Source organism: Odontomachus brunneus, unplaced genomic scaffold (assembly GCF_010583005.1).
Source record: "Odontomachus brunneus isolate Ranch 3 - 2012 unplaced genomic scaffold, Obru_v1 Obru_scaffold_062, whole genome shotgun sequence".
NCBI lineage: Eukaryota > Metazoa > Arthropoda > Insecta > Hymenoptera > Formicidae > Odontomachus > Odontomachus brunneus.
This window is the reverse complement of record NW_022639512.1, coordinates 680,111-704,840: the sequence shown is the minus strand read 5'-3', so window position 1 is coordinate 704,840 and position 24,730 is coordinate 680,111. Positions and strand designations below refer to the sequence as shown.

Here is a 24,730-nt window from a genome sequence, read left to right as displayed (position 1 = left end):
AATAAGGGTTCAAGAAAGGTTCAGCCTCGACACGGCACTTGAAAGAGTAATTCGTTCTCGAGTCACGCGAAGAACACTCTCTAAGGTACAATCAGTGTATTCTCTTCACTGAAATGCTATACTTATAACTGGTGATTCAGTTATAAATATAGCATTGCAATCAGTAAAATATCTCGCGGAAAGGACTAGTTTATAGTAGCGACTACTTCCATTATTGACGCACTTTGCGAACACAGGCAGTGTCATTGCACACAAAGAAGCCGCGTGGAAGCTGCTAATTCCATCGTCACAAATGCACAAGGTTGAATTTGGCGCAACGTATAACGAATTTGTGCATTGCAGATTCAACAGCGAAATTTTACTTCCACCGGTCGGTGAAATATAGTCGAAGTCGGTAAGAAATAAGATGAAGCAGTAAAACGGCAATGTTTTCTGAAACTCGGTGAAATAGTCCTTTTATTGGTACAATCCAAAACAGCTCTGCTGATTTATTTTAGAAGAGTGGATTCAATAAACTCGGTGTATAAATATACGTTAATGGACTTCATATGTAAAAGCTCTTCAAGCTTTAACATTTTAATTTCTCATCGCTATAATATATCATAAACGCGCAAGTTATAATAAGACAGAGCAATAAAGTGTTTTCATTGAAAATCAGTGAATACTTATATATTATCGGTGAAATAGTACTTTTTCTAATAATTTCTTTCACAGAATAGTAATTTTTTTACTGATACACTATAAGAGAAAGAGAGAGAGAAAGAGAAGGAACACTTGCTTTAGCAAAAATTATATATTGATTATTTTCTTGCGAATTAAGTGATTCTAATTTCTTTTCTTTTTTTCTAAAAAACGGGAAGTTAGAAAACTCTGATCTCGGAGCCTCTTCCTTTCAAAAAGTCTTCATCCTTTTCTTCTCACTTACATGAGAAACCAGAGAGCCAACCCAGTGTGCCAATAATAGTGCGTGAACCTCTCTTTCCATCGATAATTATTGGATAATTATATTTTTTTTATATTTAATTTAATACGATGTGTGACTGTGTGCACAGCAACTTCAGTCGATGATATCACCGTTGTTTTAATTACTCGGACCTCTTGCCCGCGTCGATACGTCGTGAACTCGATGGCGGCTTGAGATATTTTAGTGGCCCGGTTGCCGACACACGGCGAGAGGCCGAAGAGAGCCCGCCACATACGAATGACGCGTTTAACGTGACACTAATTAACATCAACGTCTCACCCACCAGATATCGCCGTGGCCTTTCAGATTCGCGGCCAAAACGTGTTCCACCAAGGCGCAAAGTTGCAAGCCGAAGACAGACGCGGATTCCTTCAGCGCCCACGTTCGCTGCGCGTCGATCGTGATATAAAAGCCGGATAATTCGAAGCACGTTTCGAAGTGCCGAGTCGAGGGCACTCGCGTCAGTCGTCCTCGATTATAACGTCAGAAGCCGGGAAAGTTGCACGAACATTCCTGCAACTCACGTCCACGTAAGTGTCTCTCCGTCAAGGCAGCCGTTCCGATTGCGTTAGACAAAGAGCAATCCTCACAGTCTCGACTCGATATATCACGCGAAGTGACCCCAGATCGCGCAGTGTACCGCGTCCAGGCTTTAATTAAGACAACGGTAAACGCTGACAGTCGCTTATCGTTTCTTCGTTTGAGCGCGATATCTCGCGTTATGATGCGACTGTCTGTCTGATAGATACTTTTCTTTCGTCATTCGTTACGAGAAGGGTGCTGAGGGTGTACGGCATCTTTCCTGCGAAAAATCGATCCGTGTGCTTCCCCCGACGATGTCCCAGGCAATTATCCGTCGCTCCAAGAAATAGAGAGAATGGGAACGAGCGATCGCCGTGGCCAGTGGCGATACCGAAGGAAGGTGCTGAGGTAAGTCTCTCTCTCTCTTTCTCTCTCTTTCGTGGGTCGGCCACTTTCGAAGCCAGCTGAAAACCGAAAGGCAACAAACCGTGTCCCTACACCGGGTCCGATTATAGACCGCGATCTGGGCCATCCCGGCTTCTCTTCCCCGAGCGTGCCTCGGCCGAACGAGAGCGCGGAACGTGGCTTCGCCACTTTACGAACTACAATGTGCGAGGGGAACGAGAACCTTTTCTTGGAAGCGTCGAAAAACGATCGGCATCGATCGTCAACACCCTGCCACCCCCGTGCGACCGGTGCGCGATCCGACGATGGCGGGCTTACGTATTTAGAAGCGCGGGGCGCGCGCGCGGACACGTTGCGCGCGTATAAATATCCCCGGTGTATCTCTCGTTGCGCGCGCGTTCTCAAGTCAAATTGACATTTCCTCCGATACGTGTATTTACACGTGCGCCCGCGATTTTGTTTATCTGCGTATTTTCATTGCGGCCGTGCCGCGAGAGCGGAGAATTTATTTGGGCGCGGAGCTCGAGTTCGCTTCTCGCGTTTGGCGACGACGTCGGCGACAACGTTCGACGCGAGACCTTCGAGACCGCTCCGCGGTCGTCAGCATCTCCGATCATCCCAATTTCGCGTTATCATCTCGCTAAATATTTCCCGCACGATCACAGCGAATATGATCCTGAGGAGGTCGAGCCGGCATCAGCGAGCGCGAGCAATTATACGCGACAGGATAATTTACTTATCTTAGCATTGTACATGCAGGAAATATCATAAATTGAGAAAAAAATCTAAGAAATAAAAAATATTTATTCGGTGAAAATGCTAATAACATATTTACTTTTATACTAATATATAAAGTATTTTCTTAATAAGAAAATTTTCTTAAAACATTAGCTTTTTATGAAAATAATTGTTTATTCTATTTGAAGAGGGGAAAGAATTTAGATTTTTAAGTAAATTAAGTTATTAATATCCACTGAATAAATATTTTTTTTATTATTTAGATATCCTCTCTCTCTTAGTGCAGTTTTTTTTTTTCATATAAATGCTCAATTTTATTATGTTTTTAATAGCACATGTAGATTGTTAGAAAAGTCTGTCTTGCTAAGGAATAAGTAAATTTCTCTCGGAACATTTTTATAATAGAACGCTCCAGTTTCCAGTATAAACATAAATAGCACATGTAAAATATAAAATGGTAATAAACTACTCCAGAATGTCGCAAAATCCCAACATAATTTCTCTTATAAAATCCTGTCCATGTAAAAGCACATTTTATCAAATCTCCTGTCGGGTCATCGTTTCCCTCTCATTTGTCTTCCAAATCTCTCTAGACTTTATGCTTTCTAGATTTCCCCATGCTACATCATTATTTATATTTCATTATTGTTCACTTTTTCACCTTTTACTTCGTAACACATCGTCGCTTCCTTTCTCCCTTCCAGTAGTCTTACAGAAACTTCCCGTCTGGAAGACACAAGTCTGTTTTCCGTTTGAGACATTGGAGTACGGGGAGTTCACAGAGAGAAGTGGAGCTTCGTGGGACGCGCAGTTCATGTTCCACAAGGCGCACGGTCGCGAGCGGGTGGACGCGTGCGGTGCATTAAAGGGAGTGAGCGACCTCGCGGCGAAGAAGCACCCGATTGACGCCCGGTGTCCCTACGCATGGGCACTTGTACCCGTAGCGCGAACCGCAAATAAACCTGATATATGCGGAAATATGTACCGCCACCGAGCACCCCGTGGTTAATTTTAGCCGACGAAATTGTGTCTCATACCAGCCTGGCCGATGCTGCTGCTGCTGCTGCTGTGTCCGTCTCTCGCGTCTGCCGCCGCTTGCACATGGACAAGTGAGATGCGTTTTTCTCGCCCGCCCTCTCTGTCTCTTTCCCTCTCTCTTCTCTCTCTCTCTCTCTCTCTCTCTCTTTCTCTCTCTTTCTCTCTTTCTCTTTCCACGAGAGAAGCTCGCGAAAATTTTCATCGTGATATTTCGTCATCGAATAGTGTCTGCCGACAGAGAGATTCCAGAATTCAGGGAATACGTCTTTCACTTAAAAGCGAACGAATGATTTCCCATTGTTTGAACCTTAATGAGCCTCGTAACGAAACATTTTTCATTCACTACACGAAAAAAATATTACAGTAATATTATAGTAATAAAATATAGTAATAAAAATAGTATATAGTAAATAGAAAATATTATAGTAATAAAAATTACAACAGAATTTTTGTAATTTCTCTCTCTCTCTTTCTCTTTCTCTCTTTCTCTCTCTCTTGGAATATATAGAATTGTGGCTAAAGTTACTAAATTACTATATTTCTAAAGTTACTAAATTACTATATTTGTTTAAAAATATTATACACGTTCGACTTTTTACTACGAAATTATTATAATTATTTAAATTATTTGAAGTGTGTAAAATATAAGAAACTTTATAATACTTCTTATACTATTATTATGATTATTGCTTGGCAAAAAATCGACCACAATCCATTCAGGGAAAGTTCTCAGCCATTTTGGTTTTGTAGTCAATGTTTCAACATGTTTCATGTTTCAACAATTATAGAAATTTGCTTTTTTTGAAAATATTTGTAAATAAAAACTTAAATTTTGCATAAACACAAAAAAAATTATTTATTTGCATCAATCTGGTATATTTGCAGTTACATTTATGTCAAAAAATTACAAAAATATTAATCTTTCTCTTTCCACGAGAGAAGCTCGCGAAAATTTTCATCGTAATATTTCGTCATCGAATAGTGTCTGCCGACAGAGAGATTCCAGAATTCAGGGAATACGTCTTTTATTTAAAAGCGAACGAATCGCGAGAGTTAACCCATTAACGCCCAAATGTGCTAAAATTTTACGTTGACTTGAGCCATTTTACTACGGAAATGAGGCCTGTTGTTTATAAAGAGTACCATTCCTATAATTTCGATGTCGCTTTATCGAATAGTGTTGAGAAAATTTAAAAAAATCACAATTTATGCAAAATTTTTGCAAAATAAAATAAAAAATGCATGTTTTTAGGGTTAATTTTTTCTTCTTCCGTTATTTTCTCCATAAAAACTTGTTAGTATCGCTAGGGAAAGTTCCTAAAACATGTCCTGACACTTTGGCTTAAAAAATATGCTATGGGTATTTTTTTTCAACAAACATGGCACTACCAAAATGACGGTTAATTTGAAATTTAATTCGAATTTTCATTTATATGTGGTTATCAAAATTGTTTTACTATGTAATTATTATGTAAATTACTATATAATTTTGTAGTAATATTGACCCTAAAACAATTTCGATAACCAAATATAAACGAAAATCCGAATTAAACGCTTCAAATCGATCGCTATTTTGGTACCGCCATATTTGTTGAAAAAAATATCCATGGCATATTTTTTAAGTTAAAGTGTCGAGAACATGTTTTAGGCACTTTCCCGAGTGAACAAGTTTTTATGGAGAAAATAGCGAAAGAAGAAAAAATTAGCCCTAAAAACATGCGTTTTTATTTTATTTTGCAAAAATTTTGTATAAATTGCGATTTTTCTTTAATTTTTTCAACGCTGTGCGATAGAGCGACATCAAAATTGGTAGGAATGGTGCTCTTTATAAACAACAGACCTCATTTCCGTAGTTAAAAAAATGGCTCAAATCAACGTAAAATTTCAACACATTTGGGCGTTAATGGGTTAAACTAAATTTTTAACTGAAACTTACAGAGTATTATTTCACACGAGACATCAGTTACCCGATTTTTTTTATTTTACATTACTTTTTACATTCTTATCGTCTTTGGCGACAATATCACACTTAGATACGGCCGAGAATAGCTGTCCACATGTTCAGGTAAAGTTTTGCGTTGCCTTCTCGGGGGACACCGTGCGAATTGTACTTACGGAGTTGTACTGTTCATCGCATTTGCATTCACGACGAAATGCACTCGCGCATCTGTAAATCATGCCCGCGTAATACGAAAAGTTGCGCGTCGCTGGAACTCAACACGGGGAACCGTTCTGCACGCGCAAAGTAATCGCTGATCCGCACCTGAGCCGATCAGCTCGTTGCACGATATTTCGGCGGCGAATTCTTATTTGGCATGTCGCAGCGGCTACGAAAGTGCAGCGCAAATAGCGTCGACAATGCAATCGCGCGCCCACGCGGTGCATAATTAGTTCGGTGAAATGAGACGGAATGGGAGAGCGCACGTGAATAGCGTCGCGGAACGCGCAAGCCGGCAGACGCATTTTCGAGAGAGGGACTAATCGCAGAAAATTGCAGTTTCGTTTGCTCACGCGATAATTCCGCCGATGTGAAAGCACTCCACTCTTAGAGAAAGAGAGAGAGAAAGAGAAAAGAAAATTGTACCGATCCCAATAGGCCGACGTACGTCAACTTTTGCAGCAACTTTAAATATGTTAAATTATGAAATTCAACAACGTTGACGTATGACTTATCAGACTGCGCTCTCCGTCATATCTATTCTACAGAACGACGAAATAGAAATACAAAAAAAATTATCAAAATTTGCCCAAAACGATATGTTAGGTTAGGTGTAACACGAAAATCTGAGTGTAACTTTTAGTACACGGAAAAAAATTATTTGCTGCAGCAGCAAACTAATTTACTACATATGGACAGTTAAATATAATTCTGTGTTAGCTACTTTTTCTTTGCTGTAGGAACCTATTTTCTTGCTATGATAACAAGATAATCTGCTCCTACAGCAAGAAAAGTAGCTAACGTAGCGAATTTGTTACAGAAGAGCAATTAAACATAATTTACTGCTTTAGCTACTTTTTTTGTAGCAGGAGCAGATTTTCTTGTTATCATAGCAAGGAAATTGGCTCCTGCAGCAAAGAAAAAGTGGCTAATATAGCAAATTATGTTTAGTCCATATGTAGCAGATCCTTTTTTCCGTGTAAATTTGTTGCCGCATTGATATAATAAAAAATTTATATTATTTTATAATTTGTAAATTTAATAATTCAATATAGTATATTTCAATACAGTATATTTACTGCATAAATATAATTAAAAGGATTGTAAAATTTCTGTCATCGATCGTCTCATGTCGTAATAATCATAAAGGTTTATTAATGAGCTTTTTATTCATTAGACCAGAAATGAATCGCATACTGATTAATAGAGGATATGATAGACTGTTAAAGATCTGATGACAACAGATTATATATATAAAACTATATAATATAAAAACTATATAATATAAAAAAATTATAATATAAAAAACTATAAAATATAAAAATGAAAAAGATTCTTCGTGTTTCTCCACGGAAGTTGGTGTATTGCGTGTCAGTAAACGGCGTAATCAGTAGCCGATTTACGGGAAATCACGATTTGCTTTTTGATTTTTTAACCTTATTTCCTGATTTCACAGACTGAGCGTGAGTATCAAAGTTACGCTTTCTTTGTTTGCGGCGGATGTCGCTCATGCGTCGTGCGCACGTGAAACCCGTTCGGTGATGGCTCACTTCGCGTACTTTTCACAATGATCGAGCACGAGGAATCCGTAACAACGGGGATAGAAGGACGGTCGACGAAAATAGACTAGAAATTTGTCCCAAGAATAATATTTATCTTTGTTGCGACCCGCGGGTGGATGTGAAAATTTATATATATATATGTGTATAGATGATATATATTTCGCGCGCGCAATAAAGTATCTATAATATTATATATGTGTGTGTGTGTGTGTGTGTTAGATATATATGCGTGCAGGAATTTCGTAAACGTATCAGTGATAGAGCGCTCACCCGCACTTCGCGGCAAGCGCTATTGCGTCTGTCTGAAAATAACTGGACTAGTTATTCTCCAAACAAATAATTGCGCCATAAATTTGCCCGTTAAATACGTGGCTTTCTACACATTAAACTGCGCACGTCGTACTTAATTATTGACTCGCCCGTGCGAATTTCCGCGATTCGCCGCTCCCTCCCGCCGAACAGCCTCGGTGATGTTCGAAATTCGCGCGTACCCATAACATTCTGCGTCTCTACGTCTGAAATCGGCGAGCGCAAAAGAATATCCTCACGTCAAACATGTAAATTTCGCGCGTGTTTTCCAAGAGAAAGGTTCGCGCTTCACGTGCAACACACAAACGGACCTCTGCATATTTCACCCTTGATTATTTTTATCGGCCGATATCATTTTCGTTCATGAGGAGAGTCACGTGAGAAAAGTCATTCCAATTTTAGATCCTTAAGTCTGTATTAATAGTCGTTACTTTGAACATGTGAGATCTGCATTTAGAGTTAGATTTGAGTTTCTATTTTGGCTCATATATTGCACATGCAACATTAAATTTGCAATCACGATCCAACTGAAGAACTCGCGCCTAATTCGAAGTTTAAATCTGAGCTCCGTATTAATAGCCGTTACTTGAACTTCGTCTCAAGAGAGACACTCAGATTTGAATTTGGAGTTGATGTGAATCTTTCACTTGTATGTCGCGATTACACAAATGTAATGTCACGTACATCATATATGATTCAACTGAAGATCTCAGATCTAACTCTAAATTCCGACTTGAGGGTTTCATGTCAGGCAAGTTCCAAGACTATTAATATGGCTCTTAGGCCCTTATATACTAACAGTTGTCATCATATACTGAAACTTGTCTCATATAACATATCCCGATTTGTATTTAGAGTCAGAACCAAGTTTTCCACAGTTGAACAGTAATATACAAGGTGTCCTAGATTCTCCTCCGTAGAACGTTCCTACAAAAATTGCGGAGGAGAGTCCGGGACACCCTGTATATAATATTAATATTCATAATATCGCGATTCAACGGGTAAAACTCTTATCTGACTCTGGATTGAAATCCGAGTACTTTACTTAAGACGAGCAATTCAAGCGATAACTATTGATATAAACATCGCGATTTCAACGTAAGAGAGTCTCTCTTCGGCATAATCAGAGGAGCTCGTTTATCGGACGTTTACCCTTCGCGTTAGTCGCGAGGACGAACGACCGCGATTCTTTAGTCTTCATCCCGAGGACGAAATCGCAATTCGATATCGGGGCGATATCGGGGCGATTCGAACGGGGGCGTCTCGTTCGTTCGTTCGAAAGGAAAGAGAGAGGGCTCTAATTGCGGAAGGTAAATGTAGGCCGCGGTATAAATAACGTCACCACGAAAGTTTATATATTCCAAGCGCTCAATTATCCCTCAGCGCGACGAGAGAGCGATCGCGCACGACAACGACCGGTATCGCGCTTTGTGCTCACCCTTCTCCTTCTCGTCCTTCCCTTTATTGTCGAAGAAGCCGGTTGTGAGAGCCTTCCTCTTCAGCAGGTACGCCCGTCTCTTCGGCTTCGTGGTCGCCGACCCGCTGCCGACCGATTCTGGAAGGGAACACAGAGAGAAATGACCTGACAAATGTATTCCAAGACACATTCTCCGTTTTAGTTCCTTAATGCTACATTATGCAGTCTTCTCGTAAAATCCGAACGGTATTCGCGTTTGTCTGAAATGTCGGAATAATTCATATCGGACCACTGTTTCCGAGCAAATGGGAACTGTCGACAATTTAATAAACCACCCGTATCACAGGTATAAGAATAGTAGAGACACGATCCTTCAAAATGAGATTAGGCAACAAACTGAATTAGTCTCACGAATTACTTTTGTACGACCGCGTATACGACGAGAATAACGCCACGTACGGTTAATTGAATCCAGGAGCTTCAAATAGGATTCCTCGCAAAAATCGCGCGAATTGCAAGACATGTGAATTCACGAGGTTTATTAATCCCACTTTTCATCTCTGACGCATCTCTCACGTTAAAAAATAAGGATTCTCTCTCTTCTATTACAATTAAATATCCATATTTGAACTTAATGATTTCCCATTGTTTGAACCTTAATGAGCCTCGTAACGAAATATTTTTCATTCACTACACGAAAAAAATATTATAGTAATAATATAGTAATAAAATATAGTAATAAAAATAGTATATAGTAAATAGAAAATATTATAGTAATAAAAATTACAACAGAACTTTCTCTCTCTCTTTCTCTCTCTCTTGGAATATATAGAATTGTGGCTAAAATTATTAAATTACTATATTTGTTTAAAAATATTATACACGTTCGACTTTTTACTACGAAATTATTATAATTATTTAAATTATTTGAAGTGTGTAAAATATAAGAAACTTTATAATACTCCTTATACTATTATTATGATTATTGCTTGGCAAAAAATCGACCACAATCCATTCAGGGAAAGTTCTCAGCCATTTAGGTTTTGTAGTCAATGTTTCAACATGTTTCATGTTTCAACAATTATAGAAATTTGCTTTTTTTGAAAATATTTGTAAATAAAAACTTAAACTTTGCATAAACACGAAAAAAATTATTTATTTGCATCAATCTGGTGCATTTGCAGTTACATTTATGTCAAAAAATTACAAAAATATTAATTTATATTACATACTACAAGTAGATATCATACTTTTATTTCTTGAGCAACATTTTTTATGGCAAGTACCTGTATGGTTATATGTTGACCTGTTTTTCATTATCATATCATTTGTATAACGAAAATTACTGACAAAGTTCTCTATTTCTAATTGTTTTTGTCTTATTTTGTAAAACAACAGATATTTTGAACCTTGAGGTGATAAGGTGGTCAATATATTGACCACAAATCCATAAAGGGGTGGAAACTATAAACGAGTCAAATCTATAAAGAGCATACAAATTGTATGAGCTTTAAATAACAGGTTTTTCACTCCCCTCGGATTCTGTAACGCTTTTAACTGGATCATTTCTGTCGTCGTGCGCGTTGCATTTCCCTCGCAAGGTCTCTCTGCGGAACGCGAGTACGGGTGAAAAGCGGGAGTACCGAAGTACCGGAGTTAATCAACGCGCGACTTACTGCGAGGGGAGTTCCTTGCACTCACCCACCGGGCGCATGCCACGTCGCTGTTTCTATTATAACGCAGTTATTCATAGTCATTCTATGACACATTCTATTTGCAATACAATGCTGTCTTAACGACCGCGGCGTCCGCGCGCGCGCTCATCGCACATTCCGGCTCTCTTTCTCGCGCCCGCGTGCTATCGCGAATGAGCCTCGCGAAAGAAGAGACATCGAGAAATTCGAGTGGATGTTCCGCCGTAAAGGCGGGCGAACGCTCTCGTAGCCATAAACACGTCAATCATCTGGAGTCTTCAGACGAGACAGCCGAACGGCGCCACGTCTTCGCGATAGATGCCAAAGTAATCTCTCTCTGTGAGATACCCGAGAGAGAGATTCCCAGATTACTCCTTCCCTATTATTATTCCCGCCAGGTGCGAAGGTGGCGGCACGTTCCAAGGTCAAGCGCTTATCACCTTCGAGGAAAAAGCGACGAGATTTTGCTCGACGTTGAGGAAATACGTATCCGCGAATGGAATCGAGTTGTGCGACTGATGCGAAGCAAATTACGATCTTAATTTGACAGGATAAAACAATCATACGCCAATTTTGTTTGCATTTAAATTTGCACTCAATGATGAGGCAATAAGACGCTTCATAAGAAATTCCACTAAATAAGGGAATTCCTTCGCGCGCGTCTCGATAGTCTCCTCGGATCTTTAATTCATCTCCCAGGAATCGCGCGCGATCTACTTTTCGCAATACGGCTCTATTAATGTTGAAAGGATCGCTTTCAGCGCAAAAATAGAGGGTGGAGGATAGCGAGAAGAAATTTCTGCGATGCCAACGGCTGAGTTTATTCGCTGAAGAAGGAAGACTACCCGAATAACTCACTCACGCACGGGGGCGTTGATGAGAGAGCATAAGGATTCGATTCTGCACAGGGCGTACAAAAGCATCCGAGAAATTCATGACCCTCGTCGGTGTTTGTTAAATAGAAACCAGCGGGGGCTGTGCGTTAAATACGCCTGGAATTTCGTTGGGCGTTGTTTCCTCTTTTCTTCGCCTTCATTCTGGAACAACTGTACTCCGCGGATTAACGTAGCGTGGCATGCAGATGGGCTTAATGGAATTACACGTGCAGTGGAAGGATTCCTTTTGACTCGTTCGAGAAACGGTACGCGGAACCGGAGCAAGACCACGGATATTGCTTAGACAATCATTACCAAACCGAAAGCAAACTAAAAGGACATGAAATGTCGCGGCTCGCGACTGGGACTTTACTAATTGAGCTTCATAATTAATATCGCAGCACGAATCTTCAAATTCCGACGCGCATTTTGTTTTATCCGCACCGAAGAGAAGGAGAGAGAAAGAAAGAGAAAAGGCGAACAATATAAACAATGCTTTGCGATAACGATATCTGGGCGGAGGTAAAACGACATTTTTTGTATACTAGCTAATAAAATCTCCTTAATGGATTCTAACTACATGCAGTGCACTTATTTAGATTTACTACACTGAGGGAAAAATCAACAAATATTTCTTTGATGGGTGCCATTAACATATTTATTTAAATCTAAATTCTCCTTATTTAAATCAAATATTGTTTATTTAAATCAGGTAAACAATACTTGATTTAAATAAAGAGAATTTAGATTTAAGTAAATATGTTAATGGCATCCATGAAACAAATATTTATTGATTTTAAGGTAATTTTTCCCTCAATATATGCTTACTACACTGAGAGGAAAAATATCTAAAAAGTAGAAAATATTTATTCGCCGCATGTAGATACTAATAATACATTTCCCTAAATCTAAATTCTTTTATTTAGATAAAATGAACGATTGTTTCCGTGAAAAGCCAAGGTTTTAAGAAAATGTACATTTTCTTATTTGAAAAAATATTTTATATTAGTATAAATATAAGTTACTATAGCACTTCTTGCGCGCAAATAAATATTCTTTATTTCTTAGATATTTTTCCTTAGTATCTTGTAATCGTACACGTTTGTCTGTCGACGTAAAGCCATTGCAGCGACAGATTTGACTTTTTAGTCAATAAATGATGAGAGAGTCGAATAATTAATAATAATACGTACGATTGCAAGATCCTGATAACTAAAATTACATTACGTATTCAGTCTATTCCCTGCAGGTTGGCGAACTCGCCACATTATAGGCGGGATTTTATGCCTGTAATAGCCGTGATTAATCGAACACGCCTCTGCCCCTCTTCCCGCGGGAACGCTCTTTCGCTTAACATTTTTCACACCTTTGGATTAAACTCACCGCTCGGCGGCCTGATGTGCACGCCCAGATTGAGAGCTTGAAGCTTCGCCACGGCCACCTTACAGAGGACCTTCCTCTCGATCTCGGACAGCGTTCTCAACTGTGTGTCCTGCAGGGTCACACGCCGACTCGCCGTGCCTGCCCAAGTGCATTTTCCCTGCGACAAAAGCAAATAGCACGTGGTTGATTTAGTTCCTCGGGCGACAGCCGCTGGACCGTACAGTCGCGAATTGCACTTGACAGGCACAGTCTCTGACAGATCTTGAGAAAGCGTCCTGAATCCCCGGCGCAGATGTTGCGGGGTGCAACGAAGACGTCGCGCAGCGTACGAGGCATTGAACGTGGAACGCGGCGTATCTCGTCGAGCACGACGGAATTGCTGGACGGGCTTTAATTCCAGTCGCGACCCTTGTTATCATGCAACGATTATTCAAATTGGTCTTATCATGTAAATCCGCGAAATTAAAATTTATAGACTCACACAGCGTCGAGATGGGGATGGCTTGCAAATTTTCGCGATCTTGCGGCGCGTGTACCAGTCGTGGGAGTTCGATCGATTCGACTGCTCGATAAGTACGACAGATTAAAACGACGGTGGGGTCGCGACACGTATTCATTAATTGTCACCCGTCTTACGGGCGCACACTCGTTTGCGTTACCTCGCAAAACTTTCACGATAGATCAGCGAGAGAGCCGCCGCACTCGAGAAATGAAAACAGGACGAGAGGTGTAATATCGAGGAAATGCGAGATGTAAGGAGAAGACGCAATGTGACGGGCCATAACTCACACATTTTCCTTCCACTTCGCGGAGGAGATCGAGTTAATATTTCTAGCAGATGAAATTGTCTGCATGTTTTGCTCGCGCTTCCGAGAACGCGCCGTACTGTCGAGCCAAGTTTAAATGGTACGCGAAAATTTAACAATGCGCGCGATCGGCTAATTGATACGATGACGATCGGCGTATACACAAAACACTGGCATGATTGCCACAAGCCCACGTCGAACTAGCGATTGGATTGCGATCGGCGATTAGCGACTGCTTTCTACAATCTCTACAAAAAATATACTTTCTACCAATTAGAACGAAGCAGTCGCCGATCGAGATTAGCGACTGCCAATTCGACAGTGTTCTATTTTATAATCGTCACACACAATCCAATCGACAATCTCTAGCGTGATACGGGCTTTAAGCCAGAAGCACGCAGAAAACCGTGAATAGTAAGACTTAAGCGATAAGCGAATTGACCAATCGCAGTTGATAATTCTTCCTGGTTCAAGAAAAATCGATTGTGATTGGTCGATTTTTTATTGTTTAAGTTTACTGCTTACGTTTTTACGTATACTCAGAAGAAAATTATATTAAAATCTACAAATATTTCCTTGATGGGTGCCATTAACATATTTACTTAAATCTACATTCTCTTTATTTAAACCAAATATTGTTTATTTAAATCAGATAAACAATATTTTATTTAAATAAAGAGAATGTAGATTTAAGTAAATATGTTAATGGAACCCATCAAAGAAATATTTGTTGATTTTAATATATAATTTTTCTCTCAGTGTACGTCGTCCGCTTTAACATGTCATGCAATTAGGTTATTCAAATTTCCGTAATAGTACGCATTATTAATTTATTATTTATTAATTACTCGAAAAAGAGCATAAACAATATGCGTCGAAGTGTAATCTGCCACTGCAATAGCTTCGCCTTCCAGAAACAATATATATGTTTGGAAAATATTAGTAACCCAATTACTAATATAATTGTATACACATATAATACTATATGTGTATACACTGTGTGTATACACATGTGTGTACACTATGTGTATATGTGTGTGTGTGTGTTAAGACTGTTATGCCGATCTGTGTACAATATTGACATGCAATATTTACGTAATCGTTAAGAATTGAGAATACTTATTTATTATTTTCTCGCTATTCTCCAGATGTTTTTCTCTCGAAATACGTTCTAACATTTTATTATTTATCAAAGACCGTTACATCTCCTTAAATTTCTTTCGTAGAGTTACTTTTGTAGTAGTTTGGTATTTTTCATTCATGTTTTACACTTGATTGTGAAACTCTAGCACGAAAATATTGTAATATTGATACTTATTAATTGCAATATCACGTATACTTCTTTTTTCCCTTTTTTGTTCTAATAAGATCGCTTTAACAGTCTACTAGGTTAGCCATATACTGTGGTTTCTTTCTTATCAAGATATTTCTTGCTGCCCTTTTTTGAGAGAGACCCCGGCAAATTTCGATCTTGTCACCTTCTGCTCATCAAAAATTGCAGGTAGCTATCCAAAAACTACCCTCGCATTCATGAATTTATCAGCCGCGGGCCAGAAAAATACGTTACCATCAAACTACGTTACATCCAGATGGAAAAAACAATCGAAGCGACGTTGACAAAAATGTAGTTGAAACGTAAAAATCATTTCCGCGACAATGGCGTGCGTGATTCGGAGAGTTTTGCACGTATGAAAGCTTCCGATGAGGGAGAGACATTTACCTGTCGTTCTTCGCTTATTCAAGCTACGAGCAAATGCGTTCCCATGTGTTTCCTACACATCGTTGCGCTCTTGCAATATTTCACGTAACCGAAGAAAGGGACGAGTGATGGTCACTGTTATTCACCGGCAAACCATTTTACTAACGTGTTCTTCCTTTTTTTTTCGAGGTAACATACGTCATGCACCATATACTCGCGTGCACACGCACGCGCGCGTGTATGTGTGTGTCTCCGGTAAAATTTAAGCTGCAAAAAGCAGAAATAAATGTAACAACGAGACAGCTCGGACGGGAAAGCAGTGAGAGGACACTGCGATTATTTGTTCCGCTTTTCCGGACATTTTACAATCTTATTGTAATATGAAAAGATTCAACAGAAACGAAATATTTCAAGTCTCTAATATTTGATACAGATAAGTTTCGAGCAAACATACTTGATAAATGTAACATCACGATCGCGGAGTGGTAATTTAGCCGTGAACACTTCAGCGAAAGCTGGAAATAACGTCTTAAGGTAGTTTTGTCTCTCAAAATTATACTACTGTGTCCAAAAAGTAAGACCAATTTAAAATTTTGTTTTTAAATCTTTATTTATTATTCCAAATCTATTTCGTCGCCTTCAAAGTAATCCCCCTCAGACACAATACACTTATGCCAACGTTTTTTCCAACCCTCGAAACAGTTGTTAAAGTCGATTTCCGGAATGGCCTTCCAAGCTTTCTTCGACTTCTTCAACTTGTATCTCTTCAATCGAGTCAAAACGGTGTCCCCGGAGCGGTCTTTTGAGTTTAGGGAATAGCCAGAAGTCACACGGTGCTAAATCAGGTTAATATGATGGTTGTGGAACGATATGGGTGGAATTTTTAGCGAAATGGTCTCGAAGAACCAATGCAGTGTGAGATGGCGCATTATCATGGTGTAAAAACCAAGAGTTGTCTTTCCACAATTCCGGCCTCTTCTTGCGAATAGCTTCACGCAAACAACGCATAATTTGACACAGATGTCTGTCACAGTGCTACCAATTTAGAAAAAAAGTATTTCTGACATTCGATATACCCGCGCAATTTAATTTGAAAATTGGTCTTACTTTTTGGACACAGTAGTATTTAAAAAGAACGAGTAATGTGTGTGTGTGTGTGTGTATGTATGTGTGTGTGCACAGAATCTCACAGTGATGTATCATTGAAATTTCGTCTAACCTACGATACTTTCGTGAAACAAAGTATTCTTTAACAAGACAATTTCTAAAATTTTGCGACATAAACGCGCGACTTTTAATATTCTATAAGGGGCGCAATGTATCGAGGATGAGAGAAAGAGAGAGAAAGAGGACTATTCACTCACTAGCAACGTCTGTTGCTGAAAAGGGCGACTTGACACGCGCTTATTATTCTGAAAAGTTCCTCTATTTTCCAATGAAACGTTGTCTTCAGCACGTATTTGGGAATTAACGGGATAATACATGCGGGGAGGGGAGAGTCAGGGGTTAAAAAGTTCGTGACTCGCCTTGTTAATCGGCCTGGCCAAATTTCTTGTCGCTCATTCTATATTCCTGGCTGTGGACGAGAGAAAGAGAAAGAGAGAGAGAGAGAGAGAAAGCTCCGCATGAAATGCATGAAGATTAAACGAAGAATGTGGTAGTGCTCCTGCGGCATGAGGAAAGGTCTAACTAAACCGCGTTTTCAAGATAAAGACAGGATATGGACTTTGCCTTCCATGCAAATGCGAATGGCCTGTGGAAACTGGTAATTTAGCGCCGTCGCCACTCACCTGATCAAACTATTTCTTTTGTTCGCGCTGTCTTTTCTTCTTTTTATTTGGCTGCGAAAAGTAGATAATAATGTTCACTCGCGCGCGCCAGCGTACTTTAACGTCGACAAAATGTTGTCACGGAACAATTTGATCGACAGAATCGGTGTAATACAGAAAGGACTCGGTGGTAGACAGTATTCGGTGTAAGCGGCAATGTTTCCTCATTCGCGACTAAAGTGATTTTCTGTGAGTGAGAAAACTATCGCGACGCAAATAGTTCTTGAGGTGAGGCCGAGCGAGAAATATCGTCTCGTTCGTCGATTACGTGTCTTACAGGACACCTAGTATAAGACATAAATTATTTTTGGTTCTTGGAAAATTTGAAAACTGTTCATATCGAATGTCGAATATTTCCCTAATCAGAGAAGAATCAATTCAGATGAGATGTCGATAACGAACAATATAATTTGATGACTGTAAGCTTAGATATTTTCTCGTGCTGCGACAACGAGAGGATTGCTTTTCCCTTCGCGATTTCGCGGCGGATTATTCGTCGGAATAACGGAGGAACGCCACGTGAGAATAGCATGGACGCAGAGGCAACGGTGGTAGTAGCCTTTGGCTTCGGTGTTGGTATATCCGAGTAGTAGTAGCAGGGGTTAAGTATAGTTTATACACACCGCCGTTGGCTGACTATTTCTGGCGGCGCCAGCGAAATTCCGAGGCCCTAAATTGGTTATCGCGCTTACCGCTTAACGAGAACGTCTGCCACAAGGTCGACCCCCTTTTTCTTCTTTTGCGTTTTCCCCTTTCGCATCTTTCGCGTGCTTAGACACCGAGGATAAGGAGGTGTCGAAGGAAGAAAGGAGATACGCGCGGTTAGATCAACGGCGCGATGATTAACCGAGCGTGGCGCGTGCCGAGAGAAGTCTTCGGTCCTGGACGAAGGCACATTTCGCAAAAAAGTCGAGAGATATTTGCGGAAAGACTAATTGCGAAAATTTATGTGTCACAGATTTACCCAAGCAGAAAAACTTCCAGGAGAAACGGGTTATTAGTCAGAAACTGGTCCATTTTTATTGGTTAGGATTTGTTTATTGGATTCACTGACTGAGTTAGGACAGTAACTGGTCAGAAACTGGGAAAGAAAATATTGGCCAGTATTTATTAGTTACTGGCCAGAAATTAGGCAAGAAGAAATGATAATTGAAAATAGAACTACATCTAGGTCAATAATGAATGAATTTGCACGCGAAAAAGATTTATCTTTTAAATCACGAGTTTTCAAGTTTTTTTTTTATATTGAATAATAAAATGTAATATTCTACAGTGTGTAGAATCTAACAATGGAAACTATTTGACAGGATTTTGTACAAAAAGAGAAACTAACAGGAACTGGCTAGTTTTACTGTCCATTTATTGGCGAAGAAAATGTTGCCTAAATTATCTAGAAACTAGCCAAACTAATCAGAAAATAACTAGAAACTAGAAAATAACCAAAATTCCTGACCAGTTGCTAGGTAGGAAGAGGTTACCGTTTCTGCTTGAATAATTGTGTCATAGTCGAAATATTAAGCGTTTTAGCAAACTTGAATAGATGTGCATAGACGAAATAGAAGCTAATTGTTTTGTTATCTAATTAATTTAAGAGTTTTTTTCATTTAAAAGAGTTAAGTTGAAATCATTGAAAGTCTGATTTGATTCGATTGCAAACACAAGAAAACACGATCCAGAATTAATATGACGGAATTTATATCGTTACCAAATAACTCGATAACTATGGAACGTTTAATAAATTTTTAACTGTTGTTGAGAAATTTTCTGTGTGCAGCAATATATGATGTAAATATACTTATCTGAATGACGGATTGTAAAGAAAAGCATTTGCCAGTTCTCAAAGTTATCAGTGACTTGCTAATCTTTCACATTAGAGGCTGTCGGCACATAATTTGAGTAGATTGTTGTTTCGCACAACAAAACGCCGCACAACAATCGATACTATCGATGGAGATACTGTCGTCGTGTTATTTATCATGTTTACAATAGATACGTAACGGGTTCGGAGTCACCGTCGAAAAGTAAATAATTTTCCCACATTCGACACAATCAATCCCAAACAATGACTTTTCCCGCTGAAATCTCTCGCGACCGTCCATTTCGCCGAATGTACATGTAACGCGGAATATACTCTCGTGCTCTCCCAAAAGATATTCCTGCCTCGCGTAACGTGGAGACTACCGCCAGAAAGCGCATTACGAAAATGCGGGTCTATGCCAAATTCACGGTATCTACTGTTCCTTTTTATCGAGCTTTTTGCTAATTTCGCGAAGACGCCAAAGAATGCGCATACTATAACACGTTGGAAAGTGTCCTCGAGATGCATTTAATATAACTTCCAGAAGACGCATTTCGCCTCTGCTCCCAGCTGTCTCGCCTTATCTTACAAGTGGCGAAGGCAACTCCACACGCGATTAATAAGTCTGATTATGCGAGATGCGTTCTCTTGACGAGCGCTCGTCGCAAGTGCACGAGGAGAAGTCACTTTAGTACGCCTTGCATGTAAATACAAATCAATGCAAATCTAATTAATCGAAAATCTTTCATTTGTGTAAAACAAATTCAAAATTTAATTCGACGAGGTGATTATAAAGCCAACTCATTACTGATCACACTTGTCGTTTGGTTTGCTTAACTTTCGTAATTAAAAAATTTCACTAATATTACATCAATTCCCTGATATTAAAACTTTACCAATTGTTTACATATAAACAACCGATTTTCGATCTTTTATTCGCGAGAAAGAGCCCAGAGAGAAAGAGAGAGAAAATTACGCTAAATATAGTTACTTCTTCTATGCGACTCTCTGGTCACGAAAAAAAGTCGACACTCAACAAAAAGGGAAACACCTGAGGATGATAAACGTTCTCCTCTACCGGTGAGACTTATTACATTGCCAAAATAATTTCATCGAGGCGGGAGGAGCAAAGGTAACAGTTGAGAAAAGAGAGAATTGGCAAACTTAGTGAAGTGAAATAAATTGTCAAGAATTCTTCCAGTATGAAAGATGCGACGATTCAGCTGAAATTTGTCCACGAGGAAGTCACGCGGAAAACTCACTCCACTGGACTACGAAAGCGGTACACGAGCAGTACAGAAGCATGCACTCACCTGAGGCGTCCATACGGACGGCTGATGCGTTGCCCTGGACGTGCTCTTGCTCCTGGAGCGCCAGATCTTCTTCGCCACCAGCCGGCTGCCGTGATGGACCACGCTGCTCGAGGACTTGCTCTTCTGCATCGCGGTGCCACCTGCGGAATTGGCGGACGCAGACGTGAGTGCCGGCGAACCGGGCGCGGAGTGCGGCTTATCCTTATGCGCGTTGGAACCGTGCAGTAGGTGGGATAGGAAGGACTGATGGTGATGGGGTTGTTTCGGGGTGGACGGCTCCTCGGAGCCGAGGCCAGCGTCGATGCTGCTGCGGGAGCTGGCGTTTCTGCTCGCGGGCGACGTGGTCGTGTCGGCGTCTGACAAATTCTCAGACGGCGGCGCGTCCGCGGAGGACATCTCCCGATAATTCACAGCCCAGTTCTCCTCCGTCTGGCAGCCCTTGCTATTGCCGTCGTTGTCGCCGGGCTTGGTGATCTCGCCCTTGGCCTTGATATTGCGCAGGTTCCGGTCGTAATTGACACGCTTGAACCGGTCGACCTTGTCCGCGTCCATGGACTTCTTCCGCGCCATTCTCAGGTACCTCTTGATGGTGTCGCTGACGGAGGGCGACACGTCGTCGTTGTCGACGCTGCTGCGCCTACGTCCGCTGGACGACTTTTGCGTGCACGACTCCTTCGACGAGTCTTCTTTCTCCCTTTCGAGTAAGATTGTATCGAGAACAGCTCGCGGCACCGGATCGGTTTGCACGCCATTATCAAAGGAACCTGGATCGGTACTGGGTTCTTGGACGGCGATCAGAGGCGGTGGCGAGATCAGCTCTCTCTTTCCGGCTCTTTCCGTTTTCCAACTATCGGACTCTTTAGCGAGTGGCTTGCTTCTCTGATGAGACCACCATCGGGTGGACGGCGAGGTATACGCGCCGGTCGCTCGAGGCCCCCTGAAGCCCCTGGTACATCTCAGATCAAAGTAGAGCTTCTCCAAGAGCTTTCGGTCGGTCAGAATGTCGGAAACCATGTGTTCCCGAGATGGAGACTTGCTGTAGTAACGACCCAGCGTCTCCATCAGCGACTTGTGCACGTAGTCGCCCTGGTAAGGCGACACGGACGTCGTCGGAGCGACGTTTTTTTCGACGGAGGAGCTCTGGCGAGAGGAAACTAACTCTTCGCGCCTGGTCTGCGCTACGATCAAGTCCAGGTGCTGCTGAAGCTTATCTATCAGGCTGCGATAGTCGAAAGGCTCTTTCCCTTCCGTTAGCTCGATCATTTCTGAGGATTTGACGGGCGTCCTTGCCGGATGACCCGTGTCAGCCTGCATGTTCAGGTACTTCTGTAGCATGTCGGCCAATTCTTTAGCCTCGGCGTCCTCGTGCGACGTCTTGCGACGCGTCACCGGACTCGATGGCGTGCTGCCGCCATCGCCGCCGCCGCCGCCGCCTGACGTCAGCAGCCATTCTCTCTTCGCCTTGGCTAGATCAAACTTGCCAGACTCGGTCTCGCGAAGGACGAAGCTCTGAGGCGAGCTCCTGGCGTCGTCAGCTTCGTCGGCTGAGCTGGCTTGGGTCCGACAGCTGCCACCTTTGATCGCTCGGCGACGTCTTTGAGCGCGGAAGCCCAAGCTACCAGGATACGAGGCCTTCCTCCAGAGCAGGAAACGCGGCTCTTTCTGGCACACCTCCTGGAAGTACTGCTCGATCTTCGGTATGTCCTCCGCGCGATTGTGCGTGCCGTCCGGAATGAGACGTCTGCCGGCGTCCGCCATGTACCGCCACGTCTTCCTCGTGAGCAGCCATCGCTCCTTGGACGGCTTGCTGGAGCGTTTGGTTCTGCGTTCCTTGGAGGTCGCCGGGGTCCCGCGTATCGAGTTGCCGGTGTCCATGCTGTCGCGACGCGAGCGTCTCCTGCCGCCGGGACGCTCCGCCATCGTCGCGTCCTTTTCCTTCTTCGCCACGCGAACCACCTTCGCGGGATTCTACCTCCTGGTCGTGCGACGACAACCGACGACTCTCGTCAGTCATCCACCAACTTCTCGTGGCAGAGTCGCTGTACCATGCCAGGCAGCTGGTGTATGGATGTGTATGCGTGCGCTGTCGTATGCGATTCTCTCGCTTGTCACTCGCGACGAACCGTCATCGTTCGATCGAGAGGACACATCGGGCGACACGAATGTCCCGCACAGGACGACGCACCACTGCACTTCGATACTCGGCCGTGACGCCACTCGCTGAAGCAAAAGACTCGGTAGATACGAATTCCTGAGATCGATGCTCGAGATCATGCGATTTTTTTTAGAACAAAAATGATTTCGTTAATCTCTTGGATACCAAGCGAGATATCAGCTTGGAGAAGAGTTTTATGGACGTTTCTTGCTCTGATTATTCAACGTATCCTCCGGATAAGGAAGTTTCAGGGTCGATAATGGCCGGCTCAGTGAATTCGTCGACACTATTTAGGTCTTCTCGAGTATAAGATTCGGAAAAGTTGCTCAGGTGAAGAAGCACTATCTTGCGGCGCCCAGAAGCGTGTGTTCTTCAGATAACCAGGGCTCACTACGGCGTGAGTAAACCGTACGGCACTACGACTACGACGACGACGATGACGACGGCGACGACGACGTGGACGTCTCGACGGCCGGACGACGTCGCACGGAATCGCACGCGTTACGCTTGCCCGCGAGCCGGCAAGGTGGAAGCTGCCTAAAGTACGCGACTACTGCTTCTCAGGGCGTCGCGACGCTCGTGGACGCTCCGTGTCTAAAAGCGTCTTGGCCCCGTCTTGCCTCTTCCTTCCCTCGTGCGGAAGCGCGAACGAGCGAGGGAGCGAGAGCGAAGGAGAGCAAGAGGAAGGAGGACAGACGCTTCGGAGACGACGACGGACCAGACCGAGGAAGAAGCGGAGGTATAGACTACGGTCTAGGATACCTGGGCCCGCAGACTAACCGGAGGTAGCGTCGGCGATGTCGTCATACTTTGCCAAATACCGACGGCGCTTTCTGGCGGCGCACCCAGCCGCTGGCGTTTCTCGACGAAACAGTGTCGGCTTTGACGACGTCGTCGTGACGGCATGCTCCTCGTCGTCATAATATCGAATAAGGATGACGATGTCGCATCGGGCAGAATACGAGCAAGGTGCTCATCGTTGGCCGATGAATTAAAACCGGTGGAGAGCGTGACGAGCTGTACTTGTCGTTGTTCAGAGTCTCTCGGGGGATCACGGAGAAGGAAGTGAGAAGAGAGAGAGGGATTGCGAAGAAGTACTCGAGTACTCGAGTACTGCATATTATGGCTGCGCGATAGTCTATATACATTTTACATGCACGTCAAAGTAATGTATAACTTGAGGCGCAAATATAAATCATGGGATTAAACATTTTACGAATCATAATCAAGAATATCGCAAGTATCTTATGTTGCAGTGGAGAATATAACGAACGACACTCATATTAGCCAAAATTTTAGCTCCAATCTTGACACGAACCTTCTAACATCTGTATATTCTAAAAGATCAGTGGACATATAGGAACAGAAGTCGTATTTAGCGACTCTAAGGCCTGTATTAATAGTCATTGCTTGAAGCTTGCTTCAGGTGAAATACTCAAATTTGAATATAGAGTTAAATGTGAATATTTCGGCTGAATCGCGATTGGAAATGTAATGTTGCATTGTATGTGTAATTAAAAGAAAATTCAAGTATAACTCTAAATTCACATCTGAGAATCTCACGTGGGACAAGTTTCAAGTAATGACTATTAATACAGGCTTTAGACGCGTATTCATAGTCACTACTTGAAGCTTGTTTCAAGTAAGATACTCAAATTTAAGTTTTTCTCCCTTGAAACGAGTTCCTTTCTTATTCTGATCACAACCTTTCTTATCACAATCTTTCTTATTCTAATTTGTTTAATAGAATATCTAGATCAAAAGAAGGATCCAAGTTTCAACTTAATAGTCATTGCTTGAAGCTTGCTTCAGGTGAGATACTCAAATTTGAATTTAGAGTTAAATGTGAATATTTCGGCGGAATCGCGATTGGAAATGTAATGTTGCATTGTATGTGTAATTCAAAAAAAATTCAAGTATAACTCTAAATTCACATCTGAGTATCTCACGTGGGACAAGTTTCAAATAATGACTATCAATACGGACTTTAGGCGCGTATTCATAGTCACTACTTGAAGCTTGTTTCAAGTAAGATACACAAATTTAAGTTTTTCTCCCTTGAAAC

General features: G+C 41.7%; 1 protein-coding gene across 1 annotated transcript in view; it reads right to left on the bottom strand.

Moving 5' to 3' along the window:
* Positions 1–24,724, bottom strand: part of LOC116846208 — a 58,873-nt gene extending 34,149 nt beyond the window's left edge. Inside the window, exons 1-3 of the mRNA XM_032819750.1 lie at positions 20,511–24,724; positions 13,066–13,222; positions 9,135–9,251 (exon numbers count right to left, since the gene is read on the bottom strand). Of these exons, the coding sequence (XP_032675641.1) occupies positions 9,135–9,251; positions 13,066–13,222; positions 20,511–22,430 (2,194 nt within the window). The 5' untranslated portion in view covers positions 22,431–24,724. The remainder of the gene's footprint in view (positions 1–9,134; positions 9,252–13,065; positions 13,223–20,510) is intronic.
* Positions 24,725–24,730: the final 6 nt, after the last annotated feature.